Below are 25,833 nucleotides of genomic sequence, written 5' to 3' on the forward strand. Positions count from 1 at the left end.
GTGGCCATTTATAGCCCCTTAATTACGCGCCTATTTTGTGACCCCTGAGTTCAACGGGCCAATTCCTGTGTGGACCCAAACGCGGACGAACAAAGGTGGAATGCGATGCCCCTTTTTTTCCCCGCAGACAGGCTACTAAACGCTTCCCATCAATTTTCATGGGAAAGTTCAAGCCGAGGAAACGTTTTTTTTAAATATTGACAGCGTATTGAACCTATTAGTGCATCGCGGACACTCTGCTGGGGGGGAGAAGAAAAAAAACAACCTTCAAAGTGCGCGTGAGATTTTTTAGACGCTCCGTAATAGAATCACTGTGTTGTGGAACATTGCGCTCTGAGACGGGATAAAACTGGTGCTTTAGGACCCAGTTGATCCTTGTGATTGTGGCTGATATTTTCCACGTTGTGAGGGGAGGAGGAGGGGGTGGAGGGGGCTTGGAGGGGGGGCTGTCAATCATAGTGAAAGTGGCCGGGGTGGGCAGGCCCCTCTGACACTTTGTACCGTCGGAGGGGGATATTTAACTTGGGACTGAGCACCACTCGCTACAGACACACTCACACACAGTGTGCCTAAGCAAAGAAACGCTCCAGCGCCAAGTCTCTCAGACTCCTGAAGTAGGAGCGACTCAGTAGGAGCTTCTGTACCAGTTATCAAAGGAGTAGAGACGCTCCCTCGGGGATTGACCGCTTGCATCGACCGGGCAAAAGAAGAAAAAGAAAAAAGGAAAAAGAAAGAGAAAAAGGCTCCAGATTATGGACTGTCTCGTCATGCAGCGACAGTGGGATCTGGAGCTTTTCTGAAGGGATTCAGCACCACCACCACAGTGAAAAAGGAACTCTGCAACTCACAACGTCTTGCTGGCTCTCTGTAGTGTTTTTGCATTTTGCTATATGCACTGACACCCGCAGTTTTCACTGTTTCTGCCGAGAGTTCTGTGGGAATATTTTACAGCCTGAGACTTCCGCGCAAAGAACTGCTCCGGCGCGTATTTGGAACATCATCTGGAAAGATAAATGGCTGTTATTTCATAAGAGATCGCATCCCACTGCGGCGTTTTTTTTTCTTCCTCTGGACATTTTTTACATTGAGGTGCAAAGACTGACTGGCTGGAATACCACAAAGGGACTGAGTGCGCGTTTTCATCCCAGTCCATGGATTGTGCGTCCTGGGACCTTGTCAAACCCGAGGGCGTCAGGCGAAGTTGAGAGAAGCCACGTTTATATATATAAAAAAAAAAGCCCTTGCGTAAAAATAACATTGGCCAAAGGCATCCCCTCATTGCCGGGCGCGTGACATTTAAAAGTTGGTGAAGTGCTCTATTGTGCGCCCCCCTTCTCTCCCGGGACGCTCCGGATCTATTCTGTCTCTTTAGAAAACACTTCATTCCATGCAGCTCTCGCCTCGGCCGCTGTCATCCAGTGTAGACAGTTCGTCGTGGCTTCGAGTCCCCGGGGTAACCATGACAACCGAAAGAAACCCAAAGTGAATCCAAGGGAGCGGGGTGAGGCCGGAGAGAGCGTGAATAGAGGTTTTTTTTCCCATTTTGTTTTGTGCCTTTTTTTGTTGTTGTTGCTTGTTTAGACTTAAACACTTTTCTGCAGAGCAGGGGCACCGCTCGGCGCTGTTGAAGGAGCCCTAAAAAAGCAGAAGCGCTCCGCTCCATGTCATTCAAACCCGACGTGGTCTATTAAAAGTATCGCCTTTGCTGGTGACTGAACTTCTACTATTTATGAAGCCCGGGCTGCTCGCTGCAGAGAACACAGTGACCGGGAAAATCATTGAAAAGTTGATTTACGCAAGAAGAACCGGTGCGTAAAAAAACCCCCAGAGGAATAATGGGCCTCTCGCAAACGCTGCTCGTCTACGTGCTGGTGTGCGTCCACCTTGGAGTTTCCCAGCATTTCCTTCGCCTCCGTCCGTCGCCCAGCGAACACCTCCCCGTGCCCGACCTCAAGGAGGACCCCGACCCGGAGTACGACCCCCGGGAGCAGGACTTGGCCGAGAGGACTCTGAGGAAAAAGCTCGGCAGTAACTTTGACCCCAACTTCATGTCCATCACCTCGCCCATGCTGGTGAACCTCTCCGCGCCAGACAACCAGGTGAAGCTCCAGGGGCCCATGCCTAACGAGATTAAAAAGCTGGACCTCACGGAGACCCCCTATGGGAAGCGGGTAAAAGTGGGCAAGAAAGCCCGGAGGAAATTTCTGCAGTGGCTGTGGACCTATACGCACTGCCCAGTGGTGCACACCTGGAAGGATTTGGGCGTGAGGTTCTGGCCGCGTTACATCAAGGAGGGAAACTGTTTCTCTGAGCGCTCGTGCTCCTTCCCCGAGGGGATGTCTTGCAAACCCGTCAAGTCAATCAACAAGATTTTCCTCCGGTGGTATTGTCAAGGGTTTCTAAGACAGAAATACTGTACGTGGATACAGGTGCAATACCCAATCATCTCAGAGTGCAAGTGTTCGTGCTGATTTTCTCTAAGGAAGTAGTGGAGGTCGAAGGAGGGGGGAGGGGAGGGGGGGAGTGGACTGGAAATACGGTTTCTATTGCACTGTTAACTCTCTACAGAGGTGGGCACCATAGCAAATCTATTTTTTTATATAGCATTTTAAGTGAAATACCAACATTGTACATATTTAAGAAAAATGCAGCTATTTTTTGTAATTGAACCAGGACCATATTTTATTCTCATCCCTGAAACAAGTTTTTTGGGGGAACACGAGCACTTCATAAGGAAGAGCTTTTTTTTTTTTTTTTTTTTTTTTTTTTTAATATTTTTTATGAGACATTGAAGATGCAATGCATATGCTACACTTCTCCAAGAGGTGAACTTTTTTCTTCAACTGAACATTGATGCTGACTGTTATTTCACTGCAATGCTGCCTAGAGTTTTTGTATAATATTAATATCAATAATAATTAAATTGTAAAAAAAAAAGTTGAGGTTAAAAATATATATAAAGGCGTGAACTCAGCTTTTTTTGGAATACATAGTATTGTAGAAATAAACAAATCTGTACGTTTTATTTATTATTTTAACGATTGTGAGTATAGAGCATAAGGAAAGAGAATAGCAGAGTATACCAGAAAAAATATGGGAGATGTCTACTTGAATATTTCTAAAAATAATAAAAAAAAATTCAATAAAATAAATAAAAAAGTAAAACATATCAGTGTACATGTTATGTTTACACGTTTTAGCAATAAAGTCTATATTTTCAACGTGTATTAGTGTCAAGCCATGTTGCTTACAACGAGTGTCTATATCCAGGGGGGCGTGTACACTGTAAAAAAAAAAAGAAAAAAAAAAGAAATGTCATCTGAACATGTTGTCTCATTCAATCTTAAAATCTTTCCTTGCAAGAAAAAAAAAATCTGCTGATGGCTGAGATTGTTATTTCACTTGTTTGGAAGGATCTGATTCGGGGTGGAATTTGGAGATAAGTCAAATTGAGCCACGGTTTGTGTGTGGAGGAGAAGAAAAAAAAATGTTGTTTACAGCTGATGTTTTTTTCGCAGCGGTAGACGCTCGGGCTCCGGGGTGGAGCGGAGTCCCTCACTGCACAGTAAGTCCAAAAAGCCTCGGCGGCTCTCGCGCGGACTGCCTGACGCTCCACGCCGTCACAGTGATTTTAGAAAGGGCTGATTTACTACGCCGTGTAATGCGCTACACATACCTCGAGCGCCTCCACAGAACTGGCATTCATTTGTCTCAGCCGGGGAGAGAGAGAGAGGGAGAGAGAGTGAGAGAGAGAGAGAGAGAGAGAGAGAGAGAGAGAGGAGAGGCCACGCACATTCGTCTCCCCTCTGTCTACGCACGCGCTCCTCTTTTTTTTTTTTTCTTTCTCCGAGATGTTAACATAATGGCTAAAATATGATTCAGACATTTCAAACAGTGTCGGATGATGAAATGGCGAGCGTCTTAAGCGCGCGAGCCAGGGGCGTCTGGGGTCTGTGCTTTCTACTCTGGAAGCTCCACACAAGTTCCACTGAGGTATTTGTACAGAGGTGGACTGGAGCAGACCGGCGCCTATTCAAGTCTGACCGCCCCGGAGAGAAAAACACACGCACACACACACGCACACACACACACACACACACACACACACACACACACACACACACACACACACACACACACACACACACACACACAAACACAAAGCCCATAAAACAATGGTCAACTGTTTTTGACGTTAGCAGACTATTAATTGGAGAGCCGGGCTATAGTTGTCTGCGAGTTAAAGAGATATGGCCAATTAAACGCGCTCGAGACGCGCACGGAAATTAACAATGGAAATGAAAGCGAGTTCTGTAAGTAAGGGTTTTTAATTTTTATGGTGTTTATATTATTCTTTAAATACAATCAACGACTTCAACAGAGCGATGACTAAATGTCTGAGGGCTAAAAGCAGCTCCCGCGTGGTGTTATTTCCACTGAGCGCATCTCGTGCGCGTTAAAGTGATTTGTGCTTTCTTGCGGGCAGAGTTGGATTTGACACTTGCCGCCCGGTTATTGTGACAGAACCGCTGAGGGGATTTGGGAAGCGGAGGAGAAGGACGGCGGCGTGCCAGCAGAGGAGGAGGAGGAGGAGGAGGAGGAAGAGGAGGAGGAGGAGGGGGGCTGCTTTCCTTACTGTCAGCTTCTTTCTTGATGATGTCTCGGGGTTTTTAGAAACTGCGTCTCTGACTCGACGGCGCCACTCAGCCGCCCCCTCTCGACTGCGCAGAATGAGGCACTTTGGGAAACAGTAACCCTTTCAGGCTCTGCCCAGAGAGTATTTTAGAAGCGTGTGAAAGGCAATACGCCGCCCTGGCTCCAGCCAGTTAGGTGCGCACCTTTTAGAAACAGACCCCTGCCAGCCAGTCAGATCAGTGGTGCTCAAAGTGGGGTCCGGGGACCTCCAGGTGGTCCTTGAGGGGAGCCCAGGGGGTCCTCGGCAACAAAAAATAACCAATTAAAGCAAAGCAGTTCATTCAAACACCCCCATATACGCATTATTACCTAATCATTCCAATCCCTATCAATACACAACAGTGAAGATCAAATCTGATTAAATACAGATCCAAGACTATTTTTGTGCTTTTGTGTTTTACCGCAATAAAACTGAATACCAAATATGTGAAATAACATATTCAGGGGGTTTATTATGTCACATTCCTGACTCAAAACAGAAAGCTTTTCATGCTGATGGTTACAAATGAAATCCATGACCTTCTTACACACCCAGGGGGGGAAATGCCAATTCCTCAAATGAGCAACTGTCAGAAGACTCCTGTCTTCACTTTTATGCAAAATGACCACGCCGACTGTCTCACAACCTCACACCATTCATAAAATCAGCACTTTCATTCATCAGCGAATCGCAAATTGTCATCAGAAAACCCACCGGATGTACATCCACGGTCCTCGTGGCTGCGGACAGGTCTTTGATTGGAGTGTTACGCTGAGGAAAGTGAGAAGATGCCGTCATGGCCGCCGCGTGGAAGGCGCTGACACATCAGAGCCTGCATACTGTTAATAAAAGTGTCAAGGCGGTGGTGGCCTCAACCTGTCAGACTCAGCATCATTATAGTGTGACACGGTCTCCACATTCACAGCATAGACGGAATGACCCCTCAATAACACATAGGGTTTGGTATATTTGGACGCGTCGTGTATATTTAAACCCTCGTGAGGAGATAAAGCACACATATCTGCAGCCTGTAAGGACCGAAACAAAGGCCTGGAGACAATTAGGAGAGGATGATGGGGAGGAGGTGAGGGGAGGGCTGGCAAGTTCTGTGGTGAAGATGATGAGGCTCTGTCTCCTGATGAGACTCAATTATTATGATGGATTGTGGTCCAATCGGGAATGATTGGGGTGCGTCAGTGTGTGTGTGTGTGTGTGTGTGTGTGTGTGTGTGTGTGTGTGTGTGTGTGCGTGTGTGTGTGTGTGTTAGAGGGTCTGCATTGACTTTCAGTCGAGCAAACATGCAAAGGGCGCGCGTGGATACCTGCGTGGATGTATGCAGGAGGAAAAGTGTGTAAGTGAGTTCGCTGATTGCACACACACACACACACACACACAAACACACACACACATCTTTGGCATGTGTGTGTTTGTGTGTGTGTGTGTGTGTGTGCAGCGGACTGACAGACAGACAGAGAGGGAGACAAGGGTCTGTGGCTGTAAGTAAGGCCCAAACCCCATGGTTGTAAAAGCCAGTGAGTCAGCACTGCTGAGGTTATTGATGATGACAGGGTATTAGAAGGAGCACTGAGGGGAGGGAGGGCACACACACACACACACACACACACACACACACACACACACACACACACGTACAGAAATGGAGTCACCGCAGATGATACCCGGCATTCCGTCAGACCACCGACCCCGGCTTGTGGTGTCTGGAGGTGTGTGTGTGTGAGAAGCAAGAGATGTGAGAGAAGCTGTGTGCAGCGATGGTGGATGGATGTGTGTTTCCACAGATCTGTTACACTCTTCCTGGTGGTCTTCAGTTGATTGGTCACTCGCTAAACCGCAGCGAGGCCCTGATTGGTTAATTACACTCTTCACTCAGCGAGGTTGATGCCCGAACCGCTTGTGTGTGTGTGTTTCCAATCTGCGCGGGTGTTAAAGAAGGGAACGTCTTCAAGGACCTCTCAACACACTCCCAGTGCTCCGAGACCGACCCGAGATCAGCCGCACCGTCCCGACGTCAACCAATCCAGCGCTGCGAGAGCCGACCTGGAGTCAGCGGATTCACAGCATGCCTTTACATCAACGCGGCGGCCATCTTTGCCGACAACCAACAGGTGACTGAAGTCGGATGACAGGTGATTGTAATCAAACTCCCGGTCATCGCCAGCAAGCGGCGCTTCTGACAATTAAGCAGACCGGCGATGCACGCGATGCCACGAAGACACATGAACACATTCATCATCCGCAGTATGACTCCAATCTGAGCTTCTCAATGATGCTATATATATATATATAACCTTCTATAGCATATATATGTTTTTATATGTTTACTGCTGTGTCAGTCTGTTTATTTTGAGAGTTTATCTTATTAACAATTGTTTTTACTGTTTTATATTCTTACTTTCTTAACATCAGTGAGTAACAATCGGTTAAATGCTGCTATTTTATTGAATTAATTTGAATTTCCTTCCATCCTTGGAGCTCCCGTCAAACACACAGCAGTCAAACACCTGCAATAAGAGCCTGCTCGCTATATGCTCTTACGCTGCTCCCCTTTTAATCAGACGCATAGTGTCAGAGTCACATTTCTGTAGTCATGCTCGCTGATTACTCAGTTTAACTCTTGTTAGATGTAACAGATATTGTAAGCCCAAAGTGAGGCCTAAAAATAGAGCTGTGGGTGGCGTGGCACTCGCGGGGCTGGGAATAGTGCATATTCTGAGCCCTGTTTCCATGGTTACTTGTGCTTTGTCCCATTGCCAGCGCGGGTCTCGAATTCAGAAAAATAGTCTCTCGGCATCAATGGACATGTTTTTATCCATTCAAGAACCGGCCTAATTTAACTTTTTTTATCGTCCCCCTCACCAATCAGGAAACGTGCGTTAAAGTTTGTGGACCGTGTTCGGTACACGCCAGTGTCACAGACCGTGGATTGTGAAAGTGTTAGGCCCCGGGGCTAAAAATGGACGCGCACAAATACGCCATTAACCACTACTGACTTTACCATCTTTACCTCATCAAACTAAAATCAGAAAGCTGGCTTGTCTGTCAATCGGGACACAATATTGAGACTGTTTTAAGCCTGTTGACCCCCCCCCCTCACTGTAATACACACACACACACACACACACACACGCAGCATCTCAGGATAGATATTAGGAGTTGGACAGCGCTCATCCCACACAAACACGAGGTGTTCTCCAAAGCACTCCTGATACCTAATTGGTCCCCGGTCGCCATAACAACACACTCAGGTAAACCATCATTTAAGTTGTTTACTTGTCTACTCAACTCGATCGTGATTGCACCCGCTCGATTATATACACACTCATGAGTTTTCTATATTTTCCATATCCATCTCCTCTCAGCTCACTGATTGCTGCTGCCCCCCCCCCCCCCCCCCCCCCTCCTCACACACACACACACTCACACATACCCCCCCCCCACAGCCTGTCCGGCGGCTGTCTCCCAGTACCCCTCTGTGCGCCTAGATGGCATGCTGAGAATGTTTACTTTCGCCACAGTGTGTATTTACAGAGCCTAATAGTTTTTTAGGCCGCAATGGCGCCTCGCTTCGTAACATGTGTACAACCCACCTACTCCCACCTACTCCCTCTTACTCCCACACACACACACACACACACACACTGCCCCTACCAAACAACAAATCAAACCTCTGGTATTTGGGGTTTGGCAATGGCGCGAGCTCTAAAGCAGCCAGGTGATACGAGGAAGCAGCAACAGCAGACTGTGATGTTACCTCTCGCTGCCGTCGGCGTGAAACGGATCAGACGAAAAGCCAAAAAAAAAGGCAGAAGGGAGAGAGAGCGTGTGTGCTACTAGGGGTTGAATGAATGCACGGAGGGCTCGCAATGAATGGACACACGATGTCTTGAATGGTTATGTGTGACATGTGGCCATGCGAGGGATTCGGGGACGCGTGTACATGCGAGAGCAGATGATAGAACCCACGTTGGATTTCACATGCTGACTTTTTTTTTTTTCTTGCGACATGCAGCCTTCTTTTCAGAAACATGACCAAACACACGTGTGTGATAGTGATAGACAGCGGGGTCATAGGTCACGAACACACATCCGTTGGCGAGCCACGTTAAGAAATTCTGCTCCGTCTCTTCATAACCGCGTCAGCAGTCACAAAGGAAGGAGGGGCCGATTAAAAATGTGAGCAATTATGTGATTAAATGAATAAGGTAGTGTTTGGAAAAAGAATCAAAGGGCTACGTGTCATACATGCTAACGAGAGTGCAGTTTTATAATCACGTCCTGGCTTGTGTGTGTCTGTTTTTTTAATCCTGTTACTCTACCACCTGAATCTAGCGCTAATTAATGTCTCCAACGTGTTTGCATGGATCATCGGTGCGATGACTTACATGACGTTTACACGGGAATAGAAAATGACAATTAGGCGTCCATCGGATGCATGCTAACATTTCCTACTCGCTCACTCTTTTGTTAAATGCATGTCTGTCCTTGTTGAATTAAAAACACTGTGTTTTGGGCATTTAAGCCATTATAAAAGTCAAAATCCACTGTCGAAGAAGCAGATGCTCCAACTGTATCATCAATGGTAAAATCCATTGATGGGAATCCGTGGCAGCCGATTAGACACGTTAGCTATGTGTGGTGTAAAAAGAAGGCGTCTGTTTGTTGCCTTCAGCACATTAAAAGATGAATAACCCCCGAGAGCACCGAGCACGACAGACGAACAATACCCGACAGTGTAAAAGTATCAAATGAATGTGTCCTCGAACAATGATCGGTATAAAAGGGGTGAAGAGGTGCGGTGTACTCGATCCCACTGAAAGGACCGAATAGGCATTAAGAGCGGAGTCTGAAACACTCAGGCCTTTGTTTTATTTCCTTTCTCCCATAAGACAAAGGGGCGGCGAGGGAACCAAACAGGTGAGCATAACTGGCTGTGTTTTCCCCACTGGGCCGCCGTGCACGACTCCAGGCTGCTGAACCTGATGTCCTGACGCCTGCCTGTCTGTCGTATTCAGCCGAGGTGGTCTATTCAGAGTGAGGGACCAGGGGACACAGAGCCCAGGGGGTGTGGACGTCTGTGTGTGTGTGTGTGTGTGTGTGTAAGGGGAGGGGGGGGCACTCTGAGCAGTAGAGAATGCTTGGTGATGGGTTACCAAAAACAGAGCACCGGGGGACAATGGGACCCGGGACATTCCTGACATAACCCCAACACACCGGGGAGGAAGTGGAAGGGGGGATTTATTGGTGTCAACGGCCCCCATCGCCCCGAGAGGAGGAACGGGTGCCTCTTTTGTCCCCTCTGGCGTTGAAGATGGACTGAATCGAGACGCCTTGCATAGAGAGGACGCCTCTAAACACATACACACATAATCACTCCTTTGAAAGAAGAACCACCAATTAGGGAATGGACATATACGGCCATAGAGGTTTAGACTCAAAGGGGGGCAGGTTTGTGTGTGTGTGTGTGTGTGTGTGTGTGTGTGTGTGTGTGTGTGTGTGTGTGTGTGTGTGTGTGTGTGTGTGTGTGTGTGTGTGTTGTTGCATGCCTGCCCGCATGCACTTGTCAATAGGATCTGAATGTAAAGGGAGAGCCAAATGGGATGCTTTTCAGCTCAGATTGCACAAGGGTTGACCCCATGGGAACACTGCTATGAACTTGTTTGAATCAGAGGGCATTTAGTCTCATTTAGGGAAAAGGTTCATGTTACACCGAAAGAAACCACGGCCAACAAGACAATGTAATGGTCTAGTAATTGGTCAGACAATTGTCGAGTGAATTTCCCATAGTGTTGTACAAAACTTTGTGCGTCGTACCTTCTAGTCGACTAGAAATGGAATGAAGTTGATTAATGATGTTGCTTTAATCGCCTCAAAACCAAACAGCAAGGACGTTGTTAGACGTTAAAAGTCAGTTTGTGTTATATTATAACCAGAAAAGGCGTTGGTGATACCAAAACATTGTGCCTATTTAATATTATTCAACTGGTGAGAAGAAACATCCTTTTAGTAATGGGAGGGCTGGTTTTGAGTTGCATAGTAATTACCCAGCCACCCCTGAGCCTCCTTACAGCTTACGCAAACCATATTGAAGGTAAATAAGCCTTTTGTGAACGGAAATGACTACGGAAAGCTGACCACAGGGCCTGACAAAGAATACTTTTTCTCCATCGATACTTGAGACTTAAACCCTACAGAAAACACAACACTGAAGACTATGTTCAAGGGTATTTGTTTAGAAAATATCAATATACCTGCTGAAACTGGATGAAAAAACGTGGATATCTGCCCAAAGCGGTCTTATAGCCCACCGTTACTTTACCATGTCTTGCTAAATCCAAAGAAATAACCATCTGTCTTTAAGGATTTACACCTGCAGAGTGCTATATTGATGACAAACCCTCTAAATCACAGCGTTGAATCCTTTTCATGTCAGCCGGCAGCTGGGATCACTCTGTGAGTTTTACTGTATCACCCTGGTGTCAATTTTATTCTGACCATTTCTGCCTGGATATGGTCTTGATTAATGATCTCATACTTTGACCTGAGGAGCAAACCTTTCAAACAGGTGGGAGAACGTGTCAAACTAGACCAATACTGCCATCTAGTGGTGAAATATTGTGCCATCTCTCACTGTCAATGTGGGTCTGCACCATGGTTATCTGTGATCCTTGACCTTTTGATGACCTTTTAAACCAGTTTCTTGATTTGCACATTATTGGTCTGACATGGTGCTTTATAATCAGATAGACTGACTGTTATCTCACTTTTTCCCCCTACCCAAATGAACTCAACAACTTCTCCTTCGCTTTGACGGCCGAGGAAATTATTTCTTGCACTCTGCGTTAAAAAATGAGACAGAAATTAAAATTATTTCTATTTAGATGAGATTACATCGTAAGAGTCCATTCTAGTGGCTCTGTGAGGCTGCACTTGGCTGCAGGAGTGCTTGGAGCTAAATGCTAACATGCTCAAATGCCTTTAACATGCTGATGAGCTGTAAGAAAAAGTCAGGGAATCACCAAAGTCACCTGGAGATCACGACTATCATTGAGATATTTCCGTCTGGACTGATCGACTGTGCTGCCTTTTAATTCCAAGGTGATGGCCCAGGGTTTAATTGTAACAGTAGAGGAGATACAACAGCACACATCAGTACATCTAGGAATCCCAGTCTGCATTCACTCTTCCCACTTGCTACAAGTGCATCACCCATCAAGCAAAACTGCTAATAATCACTGTTTCTTGATGCTGATTCACTTCGACTGTTTTTTCCCCTTCTAATACATTGCAGGTTTTGTTGGGTTGTTATTTACCGTCAGTGGGCTTGAGTTGAACCTCCACCGTCATCCACTTCCAGCGCACTGGATTACGACTAATTCACAGACAGGGCTCTGTAGCCCTGGGTGGCATTGTTGTGGGGCCGCACAATTTATTAGCTAATCGACAAGACAGTGCCAGATTCCGCCGCTCATGAATATCAAGGCGGAATGAGAACCAGAACGTGAGCGTTCATTAGGGTGTTATGGCTCTGTTGCTCTTTCTGCGTCTTCAGAACACACATAGAGTTCAAATGGGAACTCCCAAGCGCTTCCAGCTGGCAACACTTTGGGATAATGATGCTGGATTCCTCACAAATGAAGGGTCTAAATACCACCGGAGAGGTACCTGAACCCCCCCCCAACTCGTCAATGCACAGACATGCATCCATGTATGTACAAACACACACACAAACACACACACATACTTCCAGCTAATCTCTTTTTTCCTCTGCGGGTTAATCACACATCCTCTACACACCAAGAGCTGGGAATGCCAATTTCCCACCGTCATTCTGGACAGTCACTGCTGTCAAATGTGAGCAGCGAACCCCAAAAATAATCCCACAGCAAGTCAACAGTGCCCCCTTACACACACACACACACACACACACACACACGTACACACCGAGGGCCGGCACACATCCTCCAAGTCTTCGGGACTACAGATTGGGTTACTGCAGATTCCCGAGCTGCGGCCTCAAGGTATCCTCATTTAAAAACTCTCTGCGGTTGAGTCATCAGTGTGAGCCGGGCAGAGACCACCTTCAGTGGTGTAATGTCAAAATGATGGATGGGACAATAATACTGGCAGAAGAGCTATTGATAGCTCTCTTTCCTTAATGTTGACATGTTGATACCGCACACCACAGGCCGTGGAAGCGTGTGTGTGTGTGTGTGTGTGTGACAGAGAGAGAGAGAGAGAGAGACACACACACACACACACACACACAGGCATTGCACAAGGACACGCTGGTATTATACCCATTAATATCTCTTCCGTTCCCACTCGGGGGCCCGGGGTCTTTGAAGTGGAGTGGCAGCTGAGCCCTGAGCGAGTGAGTGTGTGAGAGGATGTATACAATAACGCCAACACGCCGTCCCGACTTAAGATGAGTCGGCAGAAGGAGAGTAAACAGGCGGGGTTCCCCAAGCGGCTGTCGTTATAAACAAGGGGTGTGCTGAGAGGGGCTCAAGCTGTTTATTTTTACACGGGACCTCAATGTCGTTTCAAGTGCCCTCAGTGCTCTCTCTCTCTCTCTCTCTCTCTCTCTCTTTTGACCCCCCCAGCCATAACCCCACCATTAACCCCGCCCCTACACCCACTCATCCTCTCTGGGGTTCTCGCCAGCAGCGACTAATTATCAGTCGGTTGGGTTCCACCATGCCCCTGTTTCTTTGGCCCACTTCTCTACCGCCGACTGTAAAGGCGTGTTGGACGTGCTTCATGTTTCTGTGACTCAGAGTTTCAGTGGGAGGCTGCAGAAAGGCGGAGAACAGCGCCGTCACAGTGGGAGTCAGGTGCACGGGTTTGTGGGTGAGGCTTGGAAATATAGGGTTGTAAGCAGAGTGTTTTTTTTAATACCTTGAAAGACATTAAAAAGTGTTGGACTCTGCTGGTGGGTCCATCGTTACAAATCCACGGTGTGCTGATGAGCATATCTAAGACACCCACCGTGTTGGGTTCTGGTCAACGAAGGAAATCATCACGCTTCCAGGATAATATGAAGTTCATATTCTAATGAATTAGCCTAAAGCAACTTCTATAGTGAAAGTGTTGGATAGAATCAGATACAGGGTCACATTCCTGTTTCAAGAGGTTGAAATAATCAGGTTCATGTGATCCCAAGGTTTCAGCGACCCAGGTCCTCCATTTATTTATGGAGACATTATGTTGGACAGGAAGTTTTGGTTGATGTAATTATTGTAGTAATGCATGGAAGTATAGAATACAGCTTCCAATGAATATTATATGGCAAATTGCAAATCCACTTACACTCTAACATCCGGTTGTAAAGTGGTGGAGAGCAGAAAGTGCTGCCAAATTGTCAGCATTGGTGAAGGTCGGTCGTGGTTGCCAAAAGACGTTGCTTAAAGGTTGATTAGGTGATTCTATACAGAAACACTTTCTGTTATATTACTTGTAATATATTGATAGCAATAAATACATTACATTTTCTGACATAAAAAAAATGTCATCTGAGTCGTGGCAGGACTGAAAAAAACATAACATTTTTTAAATTTTTTTTAATTGTGAGGACTTTTAGTATGAGCACGAGAACGAATATGATCGGTGTACTCAGCTGTGTGGCCACAGGAGGGCGCCATCTCCCCGCTGAAAGTCAGGTACCCCCCTCCAACCCCCCCGCACAAGGTAAGCGTCTCTCCTCGCGCCCAACAGCAGAGGCGCTCAACAGCAGGGGTGCCAAAAATGAAGCAGGGAAAAAAGCCGAAGGCTGACATTTTTCTCCGGGGTGTCCACCGCAGGGAACCCAGCGCCGAGAGCCCCGAGGCTCAGACAGACAGACAGACAGACAGACAGACCACTTGAGGCTTGTTGTGCAGACAAAAATCAGCAGACTGATCCAAGTGCAACAACTCCAAAGGACCGAGGAGAGCTCCCCGCGTGAATCCCATCTGACAGCAAGTGAGTGTGTTGTCTGTTGTTAGTCCTGCTTTCTTTCATTCTGTCTTTAATGCAGTCTAATCTCTCCCAGTTGTAATTGGAGAGATAATCTAACCAGATTAGTGCCTGGTTGGCAGGGCTCCTTTATCTCACAGAAATGCGTCAGAATTGGCCCTGTGTGGGGGGAAATGGTGAACATGGACAATACTGTCACTGTGTGTATTATTTATGACAGAAACAAAAAAGCTCAGTGGAACTGATGGGAGAATGTTTGTCACTGAATGGATTTAAGATTTGCATTATTTTTTTGTTCAATTCCGGGAAAACTCACTTGGACCAAATTATTGAAAGCCTGCTGGGTAATTGTTTTCATTTTCTCTCTCTCTCTCTCCCTCTCTTCTATTTCCTGGCCCACTTTCTCAAATGTCTCAGTTCAAACTCAAGCATTTTAATTGAAAACATATAAAGCAAATGATAAAAGTGTGTAGCACCATCCCAGCACTGAGAGAGATTTCAGGAAGTTCACAGTAAAGGATAATTTAAATAAACACCAGGGGACACTGCAGGAAAAAAAAGTGCAATTAGAGGAGAATAATTGAGATTAATTATACACCTAATTTAGACTCATGTGAAGCCCATGAAAAGTTATTTTAGAGTTAAGGAGAGGAAAATTAAAAATGAAGAACTGTTCGACAAATAAGAGAATAAAGAAGGCTAATACTTAATTTGTATTGCACATTTTATACAAGAAATTGCTTAATGGGAAAACAAATAGAATAAAACTAAGAACTGTTGGGGGCTGATGGATGTCTGCAGAATAACTCGCTCATGTGTCTTTTGTCCTCGCACATTTAATAGATTTTTTTTTTGGCCTGTTTTTGATGAAGCTGTCACCGCTTCTCCCTTTTTGTTCAAACCCCTTAAATGACAGTTCTTCTTTCTTTTTTACCTCCTCTCCTTTCTGTCTCACTGCGTCACTGACACCGTTAATTAGCATTGGCTGCAGGTGTGTTCTGCTGGAGGCGTCACGATCACACACGCGCACGCGGACCCACAAACTGGATCGGGATTTGAAGCTTATTATCTTAAATTATTCGCGTGTTTGAATACATATTCAAAAGGTCTTTGTGGGGGGGGGGGTTATAGAAGAGTGTCACCAAAGCGCAGCTCGGTTCCGGCCCGAGCCGAGCCGGGCCGGGCTGGTCCGGGCTGTTCGCCTCAGAGGATGGTACAGTAAATACAGGAGGAATGTTGATCAGCTTAAAGCGGAGCAGGGGGGGTGATGCTCGAATAATGAACCACCACGGCTGCACCTGCAACAACACAGGGAGCGTTAACAGAGGTTAATTCATAGGCGACACAAATGCAACATGTCATTCTGTCCGCGTTTACAGTTCCGGTTATCAGACGTGATTGGCCCGAGACAAACCAACACACCATATAAAAGCCCCGAACTAAAGTGTGTTCACTGCAGATAAACATGTCAGTATCCTCCATAAGAGTCACCAGACTGCCGTTGAGTTAAAACAGCTCGCTGTAAACCAGTCGCCCCTCCAGTGCGCTTTTACGCACACTCTCTCCTCCGATAGGCTTTATAAAATTGCACACACTCATCATGTCAAACCACATTTAGCTGTTGGTCTTTAACCTGCACACCGAGAGGGGTGTATAGTGCCATATGAATGCAGTTAATGAGTTAATGTGCTGCTGTGATGGCCGAGGGCGCGGGGCCACATGTTCTGTGCCAAAACGACACTCTCTCTCTACGCACGCACCGCGCACGCGCGCACACACACATTAGACCATCCTCATGATGCAACCACGAGCCAATAGTTTAATATATTTAATTCGATGCTGCTTATTTATTATGACACGTGAATAAAAACCATTTAACATTTTTGCTGCCTTGACGCACGGGCAACGCGCTAATAAACCCAACATGTTGTCGGACTATTATTAGGATTAATAAGTTGTAACATTCTGCATCTGCCTCTTGTTTCTGTGGGCCCCGGAGCCCCGCTAGGCCCGCTCTCTCTCAACAGGTTCAACGTTGTGTTCTCATTACGACCTCCATATGGCTGCCTGTGAGCACAGCGAGCCATGGGGCATTTTAGAGCAAGGCAGCGCAGTGAGAAGCAGTCCGTAAAGTGGCGGAGGTATTTGTTGTAAAAAAGTGGGACCAGTTGTGTTTGTGTTGTTTGAGGGGGGGTCTTTACGCAAGTGGCCGTTTGGTCAAATGTTTATGGTTATTTTGGCTACACGAGTAAATTACACGCATCGCCAAATTGTATGTAAAATGAAACTAAAGTTAACAAAACCCAGGACTCAGTGGAATATTTAGCCCCTCTCTCTCTCTCTCTCTCTCTCTCTCACTCTCTCTCTCTCTCTCTCTCTCTCTCTCTCTCTCTCTCTCTCTCTCTCATGAAAAAAAAAAATCTGGGTTTGATTTTAATGGGGAGTAGCCTTCCCCCGGCTCGCTTAACAACCTATGGATGTTCTGGACGCCTTTCAGTTGCTTTGAGCTCCGGGCGCGGATGCAGCGGTCCACCTCCTCTCGCCGTGCCCTCACGTTTGACAGTGCCGCACGCGCTTCTCTTGTCCTTTTAATATTTTAACGAGGTCGAGCGCGAGACACGTTTGGAGAGGACAATATCTGACGGAGGAGAACCGAACGGCTAATTGGCGTGGATCTCAGGGAGGACGTCCCTTTTTTTTAAATACAAAAAAAAAAAAAAAGATTCAAAGACAGCGACATTTCAAGACTTGACCACCGGGGTAAGTTCATCCTCCGCGCGCCGCCGTGTCCGTTTATTTCCCATCCGGATTTCCTATTTTACGCACCACTTCTTCTCTAAAAGGAGCGAGTGACTCACGGCGCTTTTGCAGTGCCATTACCTGCCGTTTGTTTTAAATGAAGCCAATGATTGCCATTACTTTATTATAGGCTGGGGTCGCGTGACTGTAAAAGTATGTGTTTGGATCGCTGAATCAGCGGGGGCGCGCTGGATCCCAGCGGCCGATGCCACAGACAGGTGTCAGCCTTCCTCTGTTTTACAACGAGTCCGTATAAGCGAGGGGGGAAAAAAGCAAGAAAAACAGCCCGCACCGAGGATTTAATACGAAGTACAAGAGGTGAACTATATGGAGCCAGCGAGCTTTAGTAGCGACTTGGAATCCGAGCCAAGTGCACATGCCAAAGCAAGCAGCGCGCTTCTCGGTTCCCGTCCAAACGCGTTTGTCACTTTTAATATCCCTCCCCCCACCCTTTTTTTTTTTTTGCTTTAACATTAAACCACATTTAGTGCTTTAAAAACACACAATTCTTCAATATTGAAGATGAAGTTCAAAGAGAAACGTACAATGCTCTGTGGTTCAGTGAGGATGTAATGTGCCCGCTGTGGTCAAGGTGTGATGGGAAACCAGCTCATCTGCTCTCTCCGCTCACAAGCAGCAACAAGCCTGGAAGTGAAAGCGAGAGTCCCATACAGATGGCTTATCTTAACTGCTCCAATAGACTCAAAGTATGCCCCTATCGCTCAGAGAAACAGTGTCAGCCACTTGACCTACTTCTCTACCAAGTGACTGGAATCTGTCCACGGAAAAAAGAAAAAAGGGGGCTTCTGAATCCTCGCTGTTCTCTGAGGTCAGCGAGAATGTGAAACGTCAAGTGTAAGCCAGACATGTTCGAGTTGAGTGTGTGTGCGTGTGCCGTTTTTTTCTTGTTTTTGCAAATTAATCATCATTATTTAAGTACATCACACCCTGCTTCCATCAATAACAGAGAGCCGGTGGAGGTAAAGCCAGGAGCAGCTGAGGGCACATGATGTGGAGGCTAATCCAAGGCAACATAGTGCAGATTTTATTCCCTCCTGTGTGTGTGTGTGTGTGTGTGTGTGTGTGTGTGTGTGTGTGTGTGTGTGTGTGTGTGTGTGTGTGGTATTTGTGAACCCCCAGAAAAAAAGCGGCGGATGGATTGGGATGGAGAATGCTGCAGTAACATAAGTAGATCGTTTTCTTGGAAAAGCAGGATTCCTCAGGACTCTTGGCTCCGTCCACCTGAGCGAGTAAAGTCAACACATCCAATATATATATATATTTTTTTCCTATGGCTTCAGTTTGACACCACGAAGCAATCTCTCTCTCTCTCTGTCGGCCTCTGTGTGTCCATCCCCTTCCTTTTTAGACAATCTTTTGTCATTTCCAACAAATGACACTTGACAGTTTAAAAATGAGCTCTGCTCAGCCGTGAACCCCGGCCGGTGAAGCCGTCAGTGAGATCAGGACGATCCTCTTTCATATTACAGCTGTTTTCTCTGGAGCAACATCGGGCTCCGGCACCTGAGTCCACCGCCAACCTAACACTTCTTTAGTTTAATATCGTGATTTGACTCCACCTGGATGTAGATATTTCATGTTCTTTGCTTCCTGATTATGTCCAACCCCTGATATGACTTTGTATTTAGATGGTGACAAAGTAGCCATATTACATCCACCTTCTCGCTCATTCATTGTGTCCACTTAGAGAGAGCCGTCTCGCTGACCTAAGTGGCAGTGTGTTTTCTCTTCGAGTGACAAATTGGGTGTGTGCGCGGCGTTTGCGTTTCCTGTTAAAATTCCTGTCATTCGTCAGCGTGACACCCAAGATGTCTCACACCGTGTGAAGGGGATCCAGGGGGGGAAAGATTCCCATGCTTCATCCTGCCTCCCCCTGCTAGGCCTGCATGTGTCAGCCACACATTTCCTCCAGATGCAGAGGTGTGTGTGTGTGTGTGTGTGTGTTGTGTGTGTGTTTGTGTGTGTGTGTGTGTGGTCCACAAAGTGTGTCTGTGCCCACTTATCAGTATCCTTTGCTGACTCGGAGACACACATTGGACTTCTTCTGTATTGACTCCTCCTGTCTGAGCTGACAGCTGATGTCTCCATAGGAACTACGTCTGTTTTTTTACTTTTCTGCCTGTGGTGAAATGTTAACGGATTGGCAATGGACTGGATGCATGTTTGGCTCTCCCGCTGCTATGACAACCATATATGTGCTGGCTGCTCGTTGACAGTTATTCAGCATGTAGCCCTGAGGGCAAAGCAGCACTTGGACCAACTCTTTGCTAGTATGGTAACCTGTTTACAGAGAGTGTCCTCCCAGCGATCGGCCATTTCAGTAAGTGTCAGGGATGCTAAAAAAAAAGGCCCATGTACATTTTTTTTGTTAGCATTATCTAATATTATTAATGGGTTTAGATTGGAGTTACGGCTCAACAGCCTTGTCTATCCATATCAAATACCAAGGGCTGTGACAAAATATATGTATTTAGACCGGGCTGCATGACCACCTTCATTCCTTAACCGCATGTTCGTTATAGTAACCATGACTACAAAGGTCCCCAAACCTCGACATGAACTCATATTTGTACGGAGCCCCTGAAAGTTAAAAGAGATCATTTTGCATTGCAAAGTTTTTGTATTACACCGCAATACGTTTGGAAGCACCTCTGATCCACAGAAAATGGCTGAGCTTTGTTATGATATGATCATGTATTGTAGTAGAACACCAGCGGTTGTGACCAGAGTGCAAGTAGAAGCACCCTTGACCGTGGCTGGCTCAAGTCTCACATCTTTGAGTGAATTTTTGAATCAACTGTACTCTTGTGGTGTGTTTGGTAACACATCCGTCAGAGTTGACAGAAGCACCACAGGTTCAAATCCTGTGTGGGTTCGTTGACCTGAACAGAACAGTAAAGCATAGTCACAGCACAGCTATCATTATAGCATTGTGGATTAAAACACAAACACGGCCCTTTTTCCGAGCAATTACATATTGACGGTCACAGCTTCATCCGCCAGTGGCAGTAGACGGTTGGCGCTAGGCCATTTGAATGGAGCAATATATACATACACATAAAGTGTCACATCATCTCTCCTTTCTGTAGTATCTGTAGCATTTCCCTATCCCTATTGATCCAAAACGTGTTGTCAGGGAACGCCCAAGGTTCCTCCTTGGGGCCACTGTTTTTTTGTGCCTCAACCTTACCAAACCTTAACCGTAGTGTCAATTATTGTCACATCACAAAACGGATTTATTCTTCCGACAGCAATTCGTATTCGCTGACCTCTCTTTACCGTTGAGGAAGGTGGAGACAGGAGGGGAAGAGGGGAAAGTGGGGAGTGTTCTGATGAGTCACAAGCTTTGGCATCCTTTCCCATACATCTTCCTGTGTGAGCGAGGGCACGCATTGAGAATAAAAACCAGTGGAGAGGCATGTGTTTGTCTGTCAACAACGTGTGTGCGTTTAAGTGTCACGGACGCAACTGTGAGAGTGTTCTAAGCACTTAATAAAATGATTTGTGGTTCTTTCTTCCCCCCGTGAGTTCAAAGCGGGTCCTTGCTTTCAGCTGTGGGGTAGAGGTTGCTCTTGTGCAATGGAAAAAAAGGAGAGAGACTGTTTTCCTGTTAGGGGGCTTTTTTGGGGGAAAACCGCGGCTCTGCCTACCGCAGCCAGCCTTCAAAGGGCTTTGAAGGAGTGCTCACCTCTCCTCTCCTTAAATCCTTCCATCCCTCTAAACGAGCCACTTCCTCTCGTATCCAGGAACACCTCACCTGCCTCTCCGAGTCCCAACCGCACTGCTGCAACGCTGCGGTCAGGGTTATGCTCAGGTCCGTGGGAAATGTTCAATCAAGGGTCCCTCGGTCCGCCCACACACTCTCAAAACAGAACGCTTTAACCTCTCAGCTTCTTCTTTTTTTGTACGTCTCTATCATTTCTTTAACCTCCGCCGCGTCTCCGCCCGTTTCATCCCTTTTTTCTTCTTTTTTTGACGCATCTTGACAGCACATGTAGAGGAAATATTTCTTGTATTTGAAAGCAGATCACAGTTTGACATAGGCTATAAATCTTTGAACTCTTGTCCCTCCACTGCCAAGTCCATCGCTGTTGTCCGTTACCAATCCAAGACGGAGTACAACTTCCCCCCCTCACTTGTAAGTTTCTGTTGTTTTTTTTTGTTGGAGGATTTATTCCGAGCCAAAGCCTCGTGCGATGTTGATTTTCGACAACAACAATGTGGCCTCCCATTATTTTAAGTGATCAATCAAATGGATTCTTGGGGGCAAACCCTGTTCCAAAACACTGTACCGTTTTTGTGGTGACTAGAGACAAAACATGCATACACATTTTTGAAATACCATTTGAAGTTCAAACACCTCGTAGTTAAGCTCTTCGTTGTTTTTTATTTACTTGAGAGGAAATCTGGCTCACGCTCACCATCACTGTCTCTGTCTTTCTCTTCACGATTTATGACAGAAAACAAAGCTACTCTAAACTGCAGTTAACACAACAATGTTGGGATGTGTTGCGACATAAAATCCAAAGAGCCCCTTCATTTTATATCTGTATTCTCTTGTTTCTCACAAATGAACAACCCTGAATCTGAGTCCCTGTTGCCCAGAACTTTCTGCCTGCTCTGCCTTTACCTACACGTCCCATTTTCTCACCAATACACCGACTTTACAGAACTCTTCGACAAGGTGTCCTGTCAGCATTTTCTCCTACTTTTCTACTAAACTGTATATGTTCATAAATATGTAGAGAGTAGGTACTTCCTGTCTGGATCTGTGAGAATTAGCCTGACCTCGTATCCCACCTCGCGCTGCCCTGTCTTCTCTCCTCCTTGCCCTGGTTCTGGATCAGGTTCTGTTGATTTAAAAGAGCCGCTGTCAGACTCGGGGCCAGCTGTGTGGGCTGGGCCACAGAAGCTGCCGCATTCCTCCGCTGGGCGTTCTTGCCGTCCTCCCTACGGTGTCTCTTACAGCCAGATGCAGAGATGGAAAGGCAGAGATTATTTTTGACTCGAGTGTTTTATGATGCTTTTTTGGATCCTCTTGCTTTGTGATTAGCCCCGCGAGCACTTGAGAACCTGAGATGTATTATCAGATCGTTATCGAGGTGACAGATTGTAAGTAGCGCGGCCACTAAAACAGGTTTGGAATAAGAGTAAAACAACAACAAAAAAAAGGTATCAACCTTCATCAGATTAAACCTTTCGGAGACACTCGCCCAGCAGACATGAGCCGACTTTAAAAATTTGTCGGTGATCCCACTGCTAATGACTCTCTCAGCTGTGAGCGTTCACCTCCTGCCCTCGCCCCCCCCTTCTCCTCCCCTCCCTCCTCCTCAATCCCTAATGAATGCCAGCGAGGAATCTGGAAGCACCCCACACCCAAACACACACATCAGGAGGATCATCGTCACCCCTGCGGAGGCGGCCATCACCAAGTGGAATTGGGCCACTAATATCTGACCCCTGTTACTTGAGGCCCGTCAGTCATGTTGATTCATCTGGACAGGTTTATTTACCTATTAAATGTGTGTGTGTGTCAATTAGTCCATTGACAGAAGGTGAAACAACAAAACGTTTGACAATTGATTGATTTATCCCAGAATATAATGGCAAAAAAATGACTTGTTGAGTAATGATTGTTAATGATTAATAGGTAATAAAGACACAAGAGAGTAGAAATCTAATTCAAAACCAGGCTGTTTGCGATACATGTACAATACATCTTGCCATAATGACAGCGGAGGTGGTCCCGTTGTTAGCCTATTAAAAAGTCCTCCATGGTTCCGGGCAGCCACTAATAACCCCACCAGGGATTACTGTACAGCAGGCTGGAGGGGCAGCAGGGCACCCGTTTGGGGCCCTCGGCTTGCTGTCATCTAAAGAGAGGCAACCCGGTGGACCGTCATTCACTCCCAGTCTTAGTGGGGGCCACCACGCCGACTCTCTGGAGCAGCGTGAAAGGCTCCCACTTGGGATACAAAGTGGCTCAGCTGTCCCCATCCTATCCTCACCTCCCATGGCGCCTCCCCCCTCCCCTCCCCCTCCTCTACACCCAAGCCAAATAAAGCCTCTCAGCGACTCCTGTTTTCCTAATCTGTGAACTCTGACAGAGGCGCCCACGCTTGAAAGAGAGACAACTCAACATGGGATGATCTCCCGGTGACAGGGAGAAGCTGAAAAAACGTTGCTGAAACTACCAGACCACCCTGTCATCTTCCTGTTCCTGTCTTTCTCTCTTTCTCTGTCGCTCCTTCTATTCCTCACCCACCTCTAAAGGAAGGGAAATGTAATATAATTCCCCGTCCTTTTGCCCTCCATCATCTACCTCCTCTAATTGGGCATTGGATGTGCCGTCTTTGTGCCGACTTCTTACTCAGGGGGCTTCCCGCTCTAAAAGCCCCATATTTTTTCGATCCATTCACATACTGCACCCGTAATACTAACGGGGCAAATTATTTAACACAGCTTAGCTGCTGGGGGTTGTAGCACATCGGCACAGGCACATTTTACTTGCCATTAATCCGCAGAGGAATGTCGCGGCGATGAATTGGCTCCGCTGTTTGTATTTGTCACCACACTCCCAGCAGTCATTCCTTTGGAAGTGGCTTTGCTGAACACACCACAGGTCTATGTGATCTGGAGGTACAGTCTGTGATCTAAATGTAGACATGTGGCCGATTTACAGAAATCTCAACTCAAACTGGAAGCTGATATCACGTCTTTTAATACGTGGAAATCCATTACGTGACTAGTTCGGCTGTCGGGAAATGCGCGTTAGACGAGGAGCTCGATACCACTCTCATATTTGTACTCTAAACACGAATCCGGCAGCACTTCTGTGTGGTATTCATTGTCTTCTTCGGAAAGACAGAGACACGGGCCCGCAGCTGTTGCTACTTCAACCACATTTAATGAAAGACAATGTCCGCCCCCACCGAGGCGAAACTGCGGCTTGTTAAACGCGCTGTCGATGCTGAAAGCAAAGCATTTTTCTTGCAGAAACAGAAACAAGTATTTCAAAGGTCAGCCAGCTACACCACTGTGCTGACGTCCCGCCAAACCTTACGAATCCAGAAAAGAACTTTGCAGGAACTGCTTCGCATTTTCGCGGTGTTTTACAGCAATGCAGGATCCGTTTTTAATAAAGACCGGAGCGAGGTGTCGTCTCAGGCAAGCATTAACACTCGCCACGAGGCGAGCATCTATTTCGGAGGGCTTGCAGAGTGGAATTAAACAGCCTTGTCATTGTTCTCTCTCTGTGTTTAACCTACACGCTCATCTGCCAGACGTGCCTGACAGCACCAGACCCTGGAAGAATCTCCCAGCAGGCCCGGCAGCACGCGGACCGCACCATATTTAGTCATCCAAAGTCCAGACACACACCAATGCAGTCGTCCACCTTAATCTGTCTCCCCCTCTCTCTCCATCTCTCCCTCTCTCATTTTTTTAATGTCTTTCCCTCAACTCCCTCCCTCCATCTCTGTCACGTTCCCCTCTCTCTCCTACTGCTCCAATTCATATTTGTCCTCGCTCGCCCTCCCACGAGTCATTTCTGCTTTATCACTTTTGCGCCCCTCGCCGTGTCTCTCCTCCTCCTGTGTGCCTTTTTTTCCTTCTTATCTCTTGGAAACTTTCCTTGTGCCTGCTTATCCTCTTTTTCAGCCCTTGAAAGAGTCTTTCCTGTTTTTACTTTTCTAACTTCCTCTCACTCCATCAACAACATGCCAGTTAAATACTCCATCTTTTTTTTCTTCTTCCCTCACCTGTCAGAATGTCTACTCTCCCCCTGCTCCTTCTTCCCTCTCAGAGCCTCCCGACTGTCTCTTTTTCTCGGATGAACATGCTGCTGGCTGAAGCTGGACCTGGATGCTAATGAGTTGGTAATTCTATCAGCCATCTCTCCTTGCCCTCCCCAGTTGGTGCCGCGGCTGCCAGCTTCACCGCGGCCAGCCTTTTGATGGAGTGCCGAGGCTGATGAACTCCCGCCCGCGTGCCCACTTTAACCTCCTCGTCCTCAGACACATGTCATTGATCACTGTCCTTATCCGCCCTGGCACGGCCCCTCTTACCAATCATTTATGAGCAGGCCCATTCCCTGCAAATCCATTTTTCATACGTTGAATATTGTAATAGCAGGAGATTTCATGTTTTCATGCTCGGTTCTTCAAATGTGGCTACTTCAGAGCTTGGCGGGAAATACACACGTGTGTTTTTATCCCAAGAACGGTTCAAAACGAAGCAGGAAAGTCTGGAAAAAAACATTTTAAATTCTGTGTAGTTATCTACCAATTTGTCAGACTGCCATACGAAGCAGTTGAACTTCCACTCTGTGATACTTTCTCCTCGCTGTCTTAACTGCTCAGTAT

General features: G+C 46.7%; 2 protein-coding genes across 2 annotated transcripts in view; both read left to right on the forward strand.

Moving 5' to 3' along the window:
- Positions 1-512: 512 nt before the first annotated feature.
- On the forward strand, positions 513-3,426 carry nog2 (noggin 2). Its single transcript, XM_084040666.1, has one exon. It carries the CDS (start codon positions 1,836-1,838, stop codon positions 2,469-2,471), a length of 636 nt encoding a protein of 211 aa, XP_083896792.1. The 5' UTR covers positions 513-1,835; the 3' UTR covers positions 2,472-3,426.
- Positions 3,427-17,270: 13,844 nt separating this feature from the next.
- The window catches only part of ntn2 (netrin 2), a 37,445-nt gene continuing 28,882 nt past the window's right edge, over positions 17,271-25,833 (forward strand). The window contains exon 1 of the mRNA XM_084039443.1: positions 17,271-17,410. The gene's annotated coding sequence lies outside the window, so the exon portion shown is untranslated. The remainder of the gene's footprint in view (positions 17,411-25,833) is intronic.

Source organism: Eutrigla gurnardus, assembly GCF_963514095.1.
Source record: "Eutrigla gurnardus genome assembly, chromosome: 22".
Classification (NCBI taxonomy): domain Eukaryota; kingdom Metazoa; phylum Chordata; class Actinopteri; order Perciformes; family Triglidae; genus Eutrigla; species Eutrigla gurnardus.

Bases quoted from the DNA above. Each gene is read 5' to 3' on its own strand.
- nog2 (XM_084040666.1), top strand. From the start codon at position 1,836: ATGGGCCTCTCGCAAACGCTGCTCGTCTACGTGCTGGTGTGCGTCCAC.